The sequence below is a fragment of the Archocentrus centrarchus genome, chromosome 16 (genome assembly GCF_007364275.1).
Source record: "Archocentrus centrarchus isolate MPI-CPG fArcCen1 chromosome 16, fArcCen1, whole genome shotgun sequence".
NCBI classification, from domain to species: domain Eukaryota; kingdom Metazoa; phylum Chordata; class Actinopteri; order Cichliformes; family Cichlidae; genus Archocentrus; species Archocentrus centrarchus.
Genome location: NC_044361.1, coordinates 36,014,903 through 36,032,274, shown reverse-complemented (window position 1 = coordinate 36,032,274; position 17,372 = coordinate 36,014,903). Strand labels below are relative to the sequence as shown.

General features: G+C 42.2%; 1 protein-coding gene across 1 annotated transcript in view; it reads right to left on the bottom strand.

The window, feature by feature from the left end:
• snrka (SNF related kinase a) overlaps window positions 1-17,372 on the bottom strand; it is a 55,058-nt gene that overhangs the window by 22,931 nt on the left and 14,755 nt on the right. The window contains exon 3 of the mRNA XM_030749723.1: window positions 3,539-3,680. Within this exon, the coding sequence (XP_030605583.1) occupies window positions 3,539-3,680 (142 nt within the window). The remainder of the gene's footprint in view (window positions 1-3,538; window positions 3,681-17,372) is intronic.

Below are 17,372 nucleotides of genomic sequence, written 5' to 3'. Positions count from 1 at the left end.
TGAGAGAACTGCTTAAAAAATTATATCTACAGTATGTTAGGAAGAAGCACTGCTTTAGAAATATTATATTGTGAAATGTGCAGATAATTCACCAGAGAGAGAATATAACCCTGAGACTCGCAGTACAACAAACAGCTCTCCTGCTCATTAGATTGCACACAGCTGCTTCAGCTTAGCCCTTCAATCTAGTCACATCTCTGTTTCGACTCTGAGCAGATAAGCGTTTATTTCCTGGGTCTAAAAATACTCTGAACATGCTCAGCGAGTTTGTAAAAATACAGAATCGGCCTTCGAGACGTTTTCAGCGCCGTGGCTCTGATGTCATCACTGGTGTCCCTGAAAGCCATCCATTTCTCCTTGTGTCAATTCAAATGTACATGACTGTCTATCTGACAATCACATTTTTTGGAACATGGTAGTTTTCACCTCCCACAGCTCCTGTTTCTAACAGAACAGGATGTGGTGACTATGTTTACAGCCAGTGCGGCAACAGCTCTTCTGAGCTGTGAGACACAGAAAAATATTAAGAAAACAATTCATTCAGTCAACGATGGAAAAACAGCGCATCATTCACCCAGACAAAAAAAAAAAGTTTAAAAAGAATCAAATAATTTCTTGATTAAACGTGGAAAGGCTGTTGGTCTTTACTGCCTCAGCAGTGGATCTTGAGAGAATTAATTAGTACAAAATTGATTCTGTGGTCTACTAACACACATGGTTAATTATGCAACTGCTAATTTATCTGCTGTCTTCTTTGAGGGTGGAACATGAGTTGTTGTTTTGTGTGTGTGTGTGTGTGTGTGTGTGTGTGTGTGTGGTTGAACTGTGCTGCTCACACTGCTTTTAAAGGGTTTTACTGTGCCAGCCAAAAAGTGTACAGGGCCTGAAATCAATCAGTGTGGCTGGTGCTCCACTGCCTCCATTTCACACTGCACATCACAAACACTCACAGGAGGTCAGCTGCAGCTGCTCGCTCGACTTTAACTTCTGTTCAGACATGGGACACATCACTGACGTGAGAACATTCACACGCTGCAATGGAAAGTGCAACCAATGCAATTGTTGTTTGGTAGCAATATCAGGGATGCACCAGTTCATCTGTTTTTCAGTTCTGATATGGTAAAGAGAGCACAGCTTCAGGTATCTGCTGATACAGAGTACTGAACACTGAGTACAGTGTTAAAGTAATAAACTGTGAATGACAGATCAGGCTCCACTTAAACCTTTATTTTATAATAAATGAGACAGCACCTGCAGCAGATTCAGGTTACAGAGGTGGTCCAGCTACAGACAGCTCAGCCTAAAATCAGAAGTTAGCTCAAATACATTTTGCTAAAGGCAGCGTCCAAAAACTACAGATTACTTTTGAGTAGATTTGTGGCAAAATGTATAATTGTCCCATCACAGCCCTGAACAGGAGGATGGATGGATGGATGGATGGACGGACGGACGGATGGATGGATGATAAAGTGGTAGAGATATGGACATGCTGTGCTATGGGTGAACTCATTAATTTAATCCAACTGGAAACCATAAAATGCTAAAATCTGATAGCATTTCAGAACAGGGAAAAGCAGCCTGCTGGTTTGTCGGTCTGGATTAGTGACTGCCACATGATGAGTCACAGTTCCCAGTCAAAGAGCACGAGAAGGTGTATTTACTAGTTTCTGGTGATTAATTGCTGTTCTGTTTCCTGATGAGAATAATTAGCTGTGACTCATATTGTGCCTGGAGATAAAACTCTGAGACGATGAAATGATATTTGAACTTTGCTGTCACTGTGCAGGTGAAAGAACTTGATTGTTTTACAGCATCCATTCATTTCCTTCTGCATATCTTTAAGGGTCACGGGGGGGGGGGGGGGTACACCTGTACAGGCCAGCAGCCTGTCGCAGGGCCAACACAGAGAGACACACAACCTTTCACACTCACATTCACACCTGTGGGCAGTTCTGAATCAACAATTAACCTAATCCCACTGACTGCATGCCTTTGGAATGAACCCACACAGACACGGGGAGAACATGGAAACTCCACACAGAAAGGTTCCAGTGGCAGTGGTGTTTTAGAAGATACCAGAGCTGTTTGTTGTTTATTAAACAGACAAAGTGGCACTCCACTCAAGACTGAAAATCTGGTTCACATCAACAGCACATTTTGTACAGGTTGATTCAGCAGACAGCTGAAACGGACTGGTGTTTTCCAAACTGCATATTCAGCATATCAACTACACAGCAGATAGTGAGGGAAAACTGGGATATACCCACTGTTACATGGACAGATAGACTGGAAACTGGGACGGAAGAGGAAGAAGCAGGTCTCATTCTTTTGAAGAATGAATCCTTTGTAACGTATTCGGTGACATGAGGCTGGTGTTTCAGACGTGGAAGAAATCCTAAACTATCAGTTTATTCAGAAAGGGCATCGCTGCATAACGTCCAGAAAACCACTGTTAATGACCTGCACCTGCTAAGTGACCTGCAGCCAGCATTCTGTTGCTAGCTTATGACTGCACACTGTGAAAGGCAGCATTGGTCAGGTATGTTAGCATTAGCTGACAGCAAAAAGACTGCTGTGGTTCAGCCCAGCCCGGAGACAATCCTGAAATCCTCTGAAATCCTCTCTTCCCGGATGGTCAGATTCCTGTTTGGCTAAATGGGCTTCATTAGATAAAACTGGCTTCCTTCTGGCTAATCCTGGCTAATGTTAGCTTACCTGCTAATTTTTTTTTAATCCTTTCTGGGCAAAGTAACTGACACTGATTACATCAAACACACTTCCACCCAAGACCGACATCAACGACCAATGAACAGAGTCCTGTGTCCTACTCCTGACAGCACGGCTTTATTTCCAGACAGATGACTACAGGTGTAGATTTAAAATGTTTAAAAATGGTTCAAATGAGAATTAGAATAACTGGGAGAGTTTAATCTGGAGTTGAGCCTTGAACCAATCTGGATGGAGAAAAGACAGATCACTAGTTTTTTTTTTACAAATCTGAAAGTTTAAACTGAGACACCTAACACCCTTTCACAGCAACATGATACTTTGTTGCTCCACTTCAGTGGTGATTATGCAATCTTTTATTTAATGCAGGAAGCACAACCTGATGTGGTTTGGGTTGCATTCAAAACCTCACAGCTTTCCTGTTGCAGTGCATGTGCTCTCACCTTTGTTATTGGAACTTAATCTGATCCCTGAACACGAGCCTGATTTCAGCAGCCAGCTGTAGCAGAGATCCCACAGACAAAAGATGTGACTGTGGATTTTATCCAGGACACTGCACTCTCTCCTAGTTTTCACACCTTTTAAAGGACCTCAAAACTGTTAAAGCCTGGCATGAGAAGCTCTGTACTGTCCTTGTACACTGTCTTACAGCAAACGTGTAACTAAAGATGCACTGACTGCAATTTTCTTGGCTGATTTTTGTTTGTGTGACCTGCCGATACTGAAAATCAGCTGATTCCGATCAGTCCGTCTCTGCGTGTAACCCAAAACACAAACACATGCTTTGAAAGGTGCTGTGTGCTGTACTCACTCTTTGCAGGTGCTGGAGACATGAGGGGGTACAGTGTATTTACAGTCCATGATCATGGTGAGGGTCTCACTGTCGTTAGCTTCCTGAAAGGGCGGCTGGCCGCAAACCAACATGAACAGTATCACACCAAGACTCCAGATATCTGAGGCAGACACAGACACACAAAAAAGTCAGAATTAGAGGTACGCAACACAGACCACAAAACTGTTATCGTTTTTAAACTGAAGAATTGCTTAATTTATCATTTTATATTAAGCACTTTTATTAAAGGATTGGTGTGTAAAATGCAAACAAAATGAAAAATGATTGGTCATATTGAAAGTATGGCTGTATGAGAGTCTGATCCACAGCCACTGTGTTGCAGAGGTCTCTGATGTCCTGTTACAATAAATATATATCACCTAGCCCTGACACCAGAGACTGAGTAATCGCACAAACACTGGTTATGGTGGAGGCTACAGTTTCATTTGTTTCTTTAGAGATGATTATTGATTTGACATCATGATATGGATTATTAATTATTACACATACTATAAGGAATGCAAAACTAAGTGCAGGTGGAAGATGATGACAGAAATGACTCCTTTCAGCCTCTTTTCCATCGTAACCTTCTCAAATGTCAAACAGCCACGTGGAAAAGTTGAAATATGAAATATGACTAAACCCTTTGAAGCATGAAAAATTAAGAAAAAAAAAACTCATTTGTCTGTACAAAGTGTAAACAGAGACTGTGGTGTGTCGGTGTTTGTCATCTAGCACATCTGTACAGTGTTACAGCAACATTAAAACCCAATGACAGGCGATACTGCTGCACAACCACAGTCCATAATTGACATCACTTCAAACGATGCTCCACTGTGGACGACGTCTCATTTTACAAGCTTGTTTTTCCCCCGATCTCTCATTCCTCTTATGTCATAAGAAAGGACGACCACAATAGAAAAGTTCCCACTCAAGGGAAACAAGGAGACAATTAAGGGAAGTGGGATGTCCTCAGCCAGTGTGGTAAACAGCAGTGACGGAGGGCCGTACAGTAAATCCTTGCTCAACGGCATCTTCACAGGTAACACGTCTGTACACCTTTGTACAAAGACAGGGTTACTGCACCATTTTAAGAATAAAAACAAAGGATTTCTAAGACCGCAAATTAAAATTAAGACCAAGCAATATCCGAATGACGCATTCTTCAGGCTTTTACAAACAAACCGTAACTACCAGTTCAGTATATTTATCTTCTGAACAAGGGCAGGGCAACCTCCAGAGCACAAACAGCCAACGCAGAACTGGAAAAAAACTGTCGTTTCTCTCTGTGTCACTCGAGGAACGTCCTGACAGAGTCGTTAAAGAAAGAACCCCGCAGAAATGTTCAGCTCATGTCCGCCCTCGGACCTGAACCAAGCAGCAAAGACCAACATCTGCATCATACCTGCCAAGTGCTAGGACCTACCACAGCTGTTCTAGAGGGAAGTCTCACAGCTCAGCGTGGAAAGAATCTGATCGTTATTTTAAAGCTCCCGTCTAAATGAATGATGAAAGCACTTCATGTTTCATTTCAGAGGCATTTAGGACAAAAAAGCTGCATTTATAACCAATCAAATCTGAGAAAAGGGGCTTCAGAAGTTTTGCAGCTTTGTTACACTTCACCTACCTGTGCACACATTTTGACAACATTACAATTCATCAATCCAGAGCTGAGAAAAAAGTAAAGTACATTTACCTAAAGTTATAACTGACATCTTTATGTTTCAGGTTTCTCCTACAGATTTCTAATCTTTGATTTCAGACTTTATAAGATTCTTAAATGACCCGTGGGAACTCTGGTTTGCTTGCATGCAATCTCCACCTCACTGAAACATTCCCATCCAAAAGTGCATGCATGTGTGTACTAACACTATAATAAAAGTCACGTCAATTCATCTACGCATATTTGTGCTAATTCATGTGTAGAGATCTGTCAGCATGCAGAAGCACTGGTCCACACAGATGTTATACAAACAAAGACACATGCATGCACACAGACACACACCCTTTGCTTCAGTAGTGAAGGATGAGAAACGGCTTCCAGCATGGAGCTAGGACAATGAACTTTCTGCTGCTTCATACAGTACGGTGTGGTCTAAACTTTCTGTGTCACACACACACACACACACACACACACACACACACACACACACACACACACACACACACACACACACACACACACACACACACACACATTGTCCTGCCATGCCCATATAAACCTTTGGGAATTAATGCGTAACATTTTCATCACTTAGCAGAGAAGCAGAGCCAACTCACTCAGGCTGAAGGGCGGGGGATCCATCACAGTCAAATATTGGCAGCCCCAAAGTAATTACCGTGATGAGGATTTTTAAGTAACTTTCTAATTACACTCAAACACTCAGATGCCCTCAATACCTAATGGTTTGGCAGAGTGAAGTCTTGATGATGCACTGGAAAAAAATGCCAGATAGTTAAAAAACTCTTTAGCTTACAGGGACAGTTTTAAGTTAGCGATCTCTACCAGTGAGACACTGTAATTTGGGTGAGTCCAAACTTTACACTCAGATTTGTTGGGTTATTATCAGCATTACAGGATTGGCCTTAGGCTACACAGTGCTGTGTATAATTAAACTAACTGAGTGACCGTACAGAGAGGGCTAAGTGCCTTTAAGAGGACTTATATGAAGAAACAGCTTGCCTGATTGAATGTTGAGTCTAATTTGTGTGGTTTGGATTTTAATACTGTTACAAAGACATCCTTGGCTCTGCTCCAGCTCTGAGTGGCTCTCATCTCGTTTTCTGTCACAGGCATCAAGGGGGTCCAGGTCTCTGCTGCACTACATGTGGTTTAGTACAGGAGAGGAGGTTTTTATTTACCCATGTTCACTCTACAGTGGTGGAAATAGCAGGGAAATATAAACACTGGACAGTGTGCATGCAGAAGCAGCTGCAACAGCAGCAGCAGACAGCATTGCAGTTATAGACCAATGAAAGCAGAGCCCCCATTGGACTAAAAATAAATAAAAAATATATCAGCCTATGTAGCAGTTTAGAGGATAATTCCTGTTTTCTGTCTGACTTCCAGATGGCATTTGTTCTGAGAGGAAGAAAAGTGAAATGCATTAATAATACAGAGCCACTGCTAAAGCCTAACAAATGGGCTGTTACAGGGAATCCTCGGATTCATTTTTTCCTTAAATAAAAAAAGAATGCATCAGTACAATTACTGTGTCTCAAAACCCATTTACAAAGTACCTGCAACAGTTTGATTTGGTCAGAAGCAGATCAAGCATTTGTGTTAATGGACCAAAAAGCTGCCCGAGCATAAAGTGATAAAACAATATGAGCCTCTACATTAGAAACACCAAAGAGGCCTTCATCCCAAATGCTGAGGCTGATGTTGCACTCTGCTATAAAATAAATTACTGGGCTTAATGTGCCCACGTCTGCAGTATGTTGGCAACCTAAAACAGCCTGTCTCTTCTCCTTCTGAAATATTAACAGGATATAGATGTGGAGAAACGGTTAGCTTGGTATGATATTAGCGTAGCGTGGAAAAACGACTCTTTAACACTGAGTGGATCATCGCTGACACTTTTTCCACACCTCCACCGCTCTCTGCCGTGTGTGTTGTGCTTGTTGTGCTGAGAATTTCAGCTGTTATTTTTTTTTTTTTTTTTCCTTTACTTCAGCTGTTAGCTACCAGAACAGATCGCTATAACCACAGGTTGCTAGTGGGTGCTGCCATTAGGACTAGCGATCGTTTGATCCACCTGATCAGTACCGAGATGCTCCATCAAAATATTGTTTATGCTATAATCCCTGATTAGTGACTAAAAACAGACCTGCAATAGAAACATATTTAGAAGGATGCTTGTGCATACAAAGCATTACAACATTAAGATGATGCAGCCCCCAGTTTATTTACAAAAACACTGATAACACAGCAACAGCAGTTGTTTTATATGCAGTCTGTCTGCACACGTGATAAGAGCAAAGAGGCGGAGCCATTACGGAGACCGTGAGCTCAGGTGGAGCAAAAGGAAACATTTTTCTAGCGTCCAAAGCAGCAGCGCTTTTTCCTGTAAGCACCATTAAACCTTTACTGGGAAACAGCTGGAGGTCCTTCATCAACCACCTGATCAGCAAGTGTCAACGTGAAGGAAAGAGAACTTTGTAGGTGCTCCATCCACCACTGTTTATTTGGCAGTACAGAAGTTAAAATATGCAGATGAATTATTAATATGACAAAAGTAGTTCTTACCCAATTATTCAATTAATCAATTGAATAATCAAAAGAATACTTGATTACTAAAATAACTGATAGTTGCAGCCCTAGTTTAATGTCATTTTGAATACAACACAATATTAATTTTATAAATTACAGCTCCCATCAGAGTCAAAAAGAACACTAACACATTATCATGTGACTCATAGGTCACTCACCTACAAGCATACCGAGCTTGGACATCCACTTTCAAACATTAAAATAACGACAGCAAAAAAGGCTCAGCTGTGTAGGGTGACATCGCTGTGGTTACATCTGTCTATTATACTGTCTATGGTACAAAGAGAAGCAAAGCAAAGGACTGCTACATCTGTCAAACTGTGCTGAAAAACCAGTGCAAACTGTGCCGGGTAAAGCTAGCAAGCCAAAAATCTGCCACACAGTGTGACAGTAGACTGCAGTGGGTAATACTCAAAGAAAAGCTGAATAGTTTGCATCCATCCATCCAGTTAACTGCTTTGTCCTATTCAGGGTAGGGGTCACCTGACCTCATACTTACAATAGCATTTGATTCCAGTATTCTGAAAATGCAACAGTACTTGTTTTTCTTTGGTATTGTGGCAGCGTATGTACAGAGGCAGCAATACTTCCGGAGCTTCCCAGCTCCGGAAACTACAAGTGTTCCAGCTGCTGAAGAAGGAAGCATACAGGAAAAACTCCAAATAGCACAGCAAACACTACACATGGAAGACTAGCTGTGTGTAATTTGACCAGTACCGATACCAGCCACTAAATGTCTGTTACTGTGACATCCCTAATTCAGGGTCATGGGGGTTGGACAATTAAACAAATAAATAACTAAAACTGTGCAACCACTCAGAAATGACACATTCAACATTACTAAAACTGTCAATCACATGCTGGCTCGCTAGACTGGCACACCAATCTAGATAAAAGCCAAAACAGCTACATAGAAACACAACAGTAAGAAAAGGGGAAAATCTATTTCTACAAAAAATTGGTCACCCCACTATTACTCATGTCTTCCAAATGTGACGATTATTTCTTCCAGCATGTGATATTATTAACTGGCAATACTGCAAAACCAATTAATGCTGTGTATCTTTCAAATAAAGCTGTAAACTACAGGCATATAAGTGCTAAAACTATGTAATCAATAAATGACAGGCTACATCATCTTGGTTTTCCACAGACTGTGTGCTAAAATATCCTCACAGTAAATGGACTAGTTCTTATATAGCGCTTTTCTACTCTGAGCACTCAAAGCACAGACATGGCAAACCTGAGCAATGAAATAGTGCTTTTCTACCAAAGTGCCTTTGAGACTAATTGAACAAACAGGTTGGAATGCTTAGAAACGTCCTTCAGGTTTATTCAGGAGGGAAATCAGAGTCTGTGGAGTTGTCTTGTCAAAGTGTTTCACCGAGAAGTCTAAGCATCAAAATTGTTTAATTAGGCCAACTCTCTAAAAGACATGAAGTACTAAGCATACATACAGGAATATATTGGCAGCTAAAACAGCTTCAGCTGTTCTAGGAAGGCTTTCTGCAAGGCTTAGGAGTGTTCATGGGAATTTCTGAGCATTCTTCCAGAAGCACATTTGTGTGGTCGGACACTGATTTTGAACGAGAAGGCCTGGCTCACAGTCTCCACTCTAAGGGGCCGAGCCCAGCTCCTGAAAAACACCCCCACACCATAATCCCCCCTCCACCATACTTTACACTTGGCACAGTGCAGTCAGACAAGTACCGTTCTCCCAGCAGCTGCCAAACACAGACTCATCCATGGAGAAGTGTGATTCACCACTCCACAGAACACGTCTCTACTCCTCTAGAGTCCAGTGGCAGCCTGCTTTACACCACTGCATCCATCACTTTGCACTGGGCTTGGAGATGTAAGGCTTGGATGCAGCTGCTTGTCCATGGAAACCCATTCCATGAAGCTCTCTGCTCACTGTTCTTGAGCTAATCTGAAAGCCACACGAAGTTTGGAGGTCTGTAGCTATTGACACTGCAGAAAGTTGGTGACCTCTCGGTGCACTCTGTGCATCAGCATCCACTGACCCCACTCTGTGATTTTACTTGGCTTACCACTTCATGGCTGAGTTGCTGTTGTTCCCAATCATTTCCACTTTGTTATAATGCCACTAACAGCTGACTGTGGAAAATTTAGTAGGGAGGAAATTTCATAACTGGACTTGTTGCACAGGCAGCATCCTATCACGGTAGCACACTGGAATTTATGGACCTGGGTGATAGAGCAATTTAGCATATTCCTGCATGCTTTGGACTTCATTACGATCAGACTCTCCAGGCTGTCTCTCTGTATCCTGTTAGTGTTCAGGCCTCCAACTGCCACAGTCACTGACAAGCAGCACTGCAGGAGATAAAAGTTTACTTTCACATTACACTGTGATGTGTGTCCAATGCAGACAGGGGTTATTTTTGACTAAAAGGGAGCTGGTGCCACAGAGGATTGGGCCGCAGACACAAAAAACAAGGAAATTTGTCTTTGGTTGATTGGTGATTGTAGCAATGCTTCTTGGCAATAAATCTTATAACTTTGGAAAGTCTTTTATTTCCCCTTAAATGGAGCCACATTTCTTAGGAAAATGCATTTTTGGGTTGAGCAGCAGAGTTGAGTGCTCTACCTCAGGTTCAATTCCTGCCTGCTCCAGCTGCATGCCAGAGTATCTTTGGGCAAGATACTGAACCCCACATTGCAGTCTGAAGCAAGCGTTTGAGTGTGAATGTGTGTGCATGTTAGACAGTAAAAGCTTAGTTACACATGGAAGTGCTTGTATGAATGGGTGAATGTAAACGTGTTGTATAAGTGCTCTGAGTGCTCAGTCAGAGTAGAAAAGTGCAATATAAGAACTAGTCCATTTATCATTTTCAATCCATAAAGGTGATGACATGTGACTCCTGCCCATCCTTTCCTGGTCTACAAGTATACTGCAAGCCTCGTGGTCTGCCAGGCCAAAGCATCACAGAAGGTTTTTGTTTGTTTGTTTAAAGATTTTTATTTATTCATTTTAGCCATTCAACCAACTCCAGATTATCAACTTTTGTCATCCGCTAACAAAATTCAAAGTATTTCCAAACGCAGCTTTCTCACTCTCCTTGCACCAGCAGCCGTGTAGCTGAAGTCTGGAGAAGCAAGCTGCACCTACACATCTCTTCTGTTCCCACACAGTTTGCTGTGTTGTGGAAGAATGGTACCCCTTTAACAGAGTCAGAGCTGGTGGGCCTAACAATTTTTGCAGGACACTGCATTTTACCACACTGCAAAAACAGCTCAACAATAGCTTGAGAACACCTGCTGGCATCTGCGGGATGCTACAGAAGCCAGTGTTCATCCCCCAACAGATCAGAGCACAGTGTAGCACATGGGGATCCTGCTCTATATCAGGCAGGTGGTTCACACTGTGGCTGAAACTACAAAAACGCAGGGATCATGTCAGCATTTCTCAAAGGGTAAATTAATATTAATAAGTGCTTTGGGTGGAACATGAACTTTACAAACAGCTGCTTTTTACGCTACTATCCAAAAAAGTTCCAGGGTTGCCAGATTGATGACGAGTTCATTTAAATCACCTTCAAGCCACTGAATTAAAAATATCACTGTGTTAATGTTATCCAAAGATTTGGCTTTTCTGTTCAAAATAAATGAACTGTACAGCATTTGAGGGAGAAACTAAGGGAATCCAAATGATTCTCTGTTGTGCAATAAAGAGAGACTGCAGTGGTGCTGATGCTGGGTAAGCATAAATGACAGCGAAGGAGAGCAGATCGGTTCAAACAGCAGAGTTTGGAAATGATAACTGAAATATACTGAAGAGAGTCACTTTGTTTATTTCCTGCCAACCAGTGACAGGAAGGGAAACGGCTCCTTTTCCACTGCCCACCATAAAGGACAATTAAACATGAAACCATGGTAACCGAGCTAAAAAGGATGACACAGAGGGCCTCGAAACAGTCAAAAGGCACAAAAAGTTAAAGCAGATATTAAAACGTTACAAACACTCTGCAATCACCTTCACGGACAGGCTGTTTGCAACATTTAGAGCTGAAACCTGAAGAGCACTCCTGCCCACTCATCAAGCCGTCACACTCTTTACAAACGAGCATCAACAAACGTTCCTGTCACTTACAGGCACCACGAGTGGAGCGAGCACTCTGGATGACAGCTGGAGATCTGCTACACATCTCATTCAGTCACATACAGACGCGCTGCAGCTCTGCCTCTACACTGCACACAGCAGACTGCTGCATCACCAAACTATAACATGGTGACTGCAGCGTTTCTTGTTTTTGCTCTTTTTTTTGTTTAAGTTCAGTGTTTCCTATGTACAGCTCACCCAGGTATGTGCCTAAATATATCTGGTGACACGTTTTAGCATTTTTGCTTTACTTCCTGTGATCAGATAATTCTCTCACTTTTATTTTGAAAGCTCAGCTCAGTTTTTAAGCTAGCCCTTCCAGTTTTCATGGCTATGGTGGATCTCATCCTGCCCCAACTCTAGTCTTGGACTGAGATCTAGTCTTGAGATCTGCTGTGAGCTGGAGGGACAGCCTAACCAGAACTGGTTCATGTGGTGCTGTGTTCAGTAAAGCTGCAGAGCAGAACAAGGACTATCACTGCCGGCTGTATGCTAACACTGAAGTTGGACTGTGTCTGCAGGATGAGACACTCTGTGGTGTCAGGGTTTTTTATTTTTACAGCTTCACAAACGACCTTAAAGAAAGAGCAACTCGTACTAGAAAATCCAGCAGCACGTCAACTTCACCTCTACAATCACGAGCTGCCAAGAAATAAAGACGAGTCACAGAAGGAGGATGCGCAAGACAATGTGCTCCTAACACAGGTGTGGACTTTTAACGATCGCATGAAATCACATACATAATAGATCGATGGGACTGCCGCGAGCTCTCCCTCTGAAGTGTTAATTATTGCTCTTTCTTGCGAGAATAAAACTTAATCAGTACATCAGAGTCTCAAGTGTAGTAATTTTCTTTAAAAGTGGTGTCAGTGGATTTATCTGACAGGCTTTCAACAGATATTCTAAATGTGATTATATAATCATATTTTTTTTTAATGCATTTGATTTTGAAAATTAAATTAAAGGAGAAATCTGCACTGCCAGCAGAACTCTGTCTCCTGAGTGTGCTAAGCTGGATTTCAAGCAGGACAGTTGTCAGGCCCAGCAGTGCTGGCTGTTAATGAGTACAATCCAACCACAATGCAGCACGCTGTGTTTGTCAGAGTCAGAGCAGCTGTGTGGCAGCAAGCCTCTTGGATCAGACTTCAGATACTGCTGCTGCAAAGACAGAGCAAGAGAAAGAGAGCAGTGAATGATTTGGCTCACCTACTGAACATGAGCGGATGGATAACATCTGCTTCTTACACATTACTTTATTTTTAATTTTCTAAATTTCTTCTAAATCCCAAACACCTCCAGAAACAGGAACTCTGAGAAATACTGAAGTCACTTCTTACTGTTCATCTGGCCGACCTCACACAGGTACATCACTGCTACCCCAGCTTCACTTTAATTTCACACCTGTAGGTGAACTTCTTTAGAGCATGAGAAATCTCTTCAATATTCCTTCTGTTTGAACAGTATTTATGTAACCCAGTGCCCCACACCTCTAAAAACAGATACTTTAGAAACAGAGAACACGAGTGGGAGGAACTGAACTGAAACAGAACTTTTCTTGGATCAGTTTCATTTATTGCATTCGCTGACATCTTAAAGTATAAGAGAGATAACACACACACACACACACACACACACACACACACTTCTTCCTCCTATCACACAAGCCGATCTTCCTCTGTGTGGCAGCAGGCCTGGCTCTGCAGCAGCTGGGTGCAGGTTCATTTTCCTGCAGCCAATGAAACTGATTTTTAACATTTGTCAGACTGACAGAGGGTCTGATCACTCCTGCTTAGCAGTTCCAAAGCCTTCGTTAGTGACTGGAGAGTAATTACTACACTCTGCTCACCTAAAATTCATCAAGGATGTCTCACTATTGAAAAGAGCGGGTTCAGAGTGTGTGTAATCCAGTGTACCTTCCTGCACTGTGAAGTTCCTGAACTCTTGATACGTATCATAAGTACTGACAGCTACAGTATTACAGCATTAGAGAAAAAAAAAATTCTGTCATAGTCCATTCATATCTTTAGAAACAGAAGTCAGTCCTTGGTTTAGGTTTGACAGTTAATCACTTCTGTTAGTTAGCTTGTCTGATTATTGTTCAATAATTACAGTTAAAATGATAATGAGATCCTCTCATTTTTGTGGTATATGAGGGTGGGCTGAAAAGTTCATAGGCTGACCACAATGCAGCGGTCAAACTTGACCCAATGTGCTTTATTTTTGACACAGTCTCCCCTGCGGTTCATACACTACTTCCATCTGCGTTGCAGTGCTTGGATTCCCGTTGTATAGACGCTCTCATCGTGACCCTCAAAAAAGTCCTCAACAGCAGAGATCGTTCCATCTTCAAGGCTCTCCCTACCCCTCTTGAATTCAGCTGCCCACTTCTGCACAGTTGATGAGCATCATCCCCTAATGTAGCAACCATAGCATGAATGTCCTTGGGGCTAACCCCTTTACACCATGGTGCCAAATTTTATCCATCCATCCATTTGCTTCCGCTCATCCTATTCAAGGTGGCGGGGGGACTGGAGCCTATCCCAGCTGTTATACGGCGAGAGGCAGGGTACCCTGAACAGGTCGCCAGCCTGTCGCAGGGCCAACACAGAGAGACAAACAACCTTTCACACTCACATTCATGCTCTCACAACTATGGGCAATTTAGTGTAGCCAATTAACCTAACCCCAGTAAGTGCATGTCTTTGGAATGTGGGAGGAAACCGGAGTACCCGGAGGAAACCGGAGTACCCGGAGGAAACCCACGCAAGCACGGGGAGAACATGCAAACTCCACACAGAGAGAGGGAGAGGCCTGGGCCAAGGTGGGATCGAACCCAGGCCTTCCAGATGGTATTCTAACTGTGAGGCAGCAGTGCTAACCACTGCGCCACCGTGCTGCCCCCAGATTTTATCCATTTTCACAAAATGTCTCTAGTACTACTTTTCCAAGTCCTCAATTCTGTATCCAATGTGGGTTTATCTGGAAAGAAAGCGTGCCTTTAACATCAGTACAGGTTGAATGTAAGGCATGCCAAATATAATTACTGTATGATAACTCCTTCTTAGTCAGTCTATCAGCTTTTCAGCCCACCTTCTTAAAGCCTTGCTTTTCCACCATGTAACCACATCAGTAATTTCTATCCAGCATTTACTCTTCATGTCATATGGAGTGCAGTAATCGAGTGCTCTAGTGACACTCGGTGGAGTCATTTCTTTCTATTTGGGTCTCACATCACAACCTGCTAGCACTTCTTCCTTTGTAGCCTTTCTGTACTTGGCGGTGTGCTTTTGGCTCAAATGGCAAAACAAGCTTGTTGTTTTCACCTTCAGCAGGAACCGTTTTCTCACATATTCTGCAGGCTGAGCTTTGTTGGAGGGTGCTGAACTAGCTTGCTGTTTAGGTACTAAACTGTCAGGCTGAAACACGGCTCATGCAGCTCTCTCAGACATGCCCTGACAGGGCTTGTTTCAATGTTAAGCAGTAGGGAATGTAAACACATGGCATTGCTATAGCAATGACATTGTGATATGACACTTTTATATTATGTAAAAATGTACACGGTATCATCTCAGATTATATGATACGGCACAGCCTTAATCCCAGCATCATCCTTGCCTTCACACCATGTCCCTCCACTCCAATCTTCAGTCACTTTAAATTCTCCCAATCCAAGGCCAGTGCTTCTGTGAGTACTTGCCACCATTTCCTAAAATTATCCATCTTAGTTATAGAACTCACAATTTCCACTCTTCTTCTTTCTCCACTGTGTAAACAAACAAGTTGTATTACAATCTCCTCCTCCTCTCTGTATTACTGTGGCACCATGATGCTTTAATTAGCGACTGTGAGAGTTTGTCTCTTGGCATCTCTTCCTCTCTGCATTCAGCCGTTTTACTCTGATGAACCACCGAGTAGCCTGAAATGACAGCAGCCACAGAACCAGTAGGAGGAACTGAAGGCTGAGAAACACTGGAGTAAATGCTTTGAGGGTTTCAAACTTTACTTAATGCTAACTGTCAAATGATGAATGATGATCAAGTCCCTAAGATCAAAATAACAACGTTGGAAAAAAACTGTAAAGACTAATAAGCTAAATTACTTTAATATGTATTACATACATATTTTAGGCCAGTATGTTCAAAGCAGTTGTGTAACTGAGGGTCTCAGTGTTAAGTCCAGTGGGCCTGCCACGGTTAACGTGACCTCCCATCAGGACTATGCCCCAGAAATCATTTTCCTACTGCTCATTTTAATGGTTTTTACATTTAAAACAATTGAAAACATTTGTTCAGCTGCTATTTGCTGATTTATGTACAAATGTTAAACATGACATTTACGCATTTCTTTTACTTCATGCTAGAAAAGGTATCAAATATGCTCCCAGGTGTGATAACTCACATCCTTCATTCTCCACTGTCTAATTCATTCTCACTAATGTAGCATCCCAGCTAAGTACATGTCAGTTAGGTGGAGTTATTATGCTTTTTATGACTTCCTCTTAATTTCAGAAATCTGTGTTATACACGGTCAAAGGACCCAAACTGAAAAAAACTATGCGTAAAACCTTACATACAACTCACAGGTGACTTGATATTATGCTAATTTCCTGTTGCATATATTGCGTTAATGCAGCCCTTCATTCTGATACAAGCCATTTTAGCTCCTCTCCTCACAAGGCAACTTTTTTCTGATTGGCTACTTTTTGCAAACACAAGGTTTGAGCAGCAGATGGGCGGGGCTGCTGTGCTCACAGTGAGGTGCCTGAGACGACCATATTTGGGATATCCCCTCTCTATGGCTTCATACAGATAAAAGAGCAGAAAAAATTGGTTCAAATGGAACATTCAAGCTGATATCAAATTATCTGCACAGACGCCACAAAAATGCTGAGCTGTTACGATTGTACTCTTGGTCAAGTACCTTAAGACCTTAAGCTGTTATCAGCACATTTAACTGATAACATACCTAAATGACCGAGACTCTAAACCTGATTACGAACTCATAGGACGTGTGGCTACATATCAAGATTGCTTCACTTGCTGGCAGCCCCAGAAATAGTAACAATTCATTCATAGATTCAAAACTGCATTTTAGAGCCTCTGAAGTAATTCTGCATAGGAACATTTATTTTTGTCCCCTTGTGATTGGTCATTACTGATGACATCCAAATTTGCTGTTGTGAAGCAACACCAGAACTCAAGCTGCTAGCCTGGCTGGAAGTTAACCCACAAAAGACGTCAGTCTACATATCAACCAGTCAATTAGCATGCCAAGCAGCCAGCAGGCTACCCAGTGGCCTACAATGATATGGAGTGATAGGCCTCGTTGCACACAGCAGCACCCACCTCCATTTTGTCATGGATGACTGAAAGGAATAATTACACTTAATCACCTCTTTCCATGCCTGCTCTCTGCCC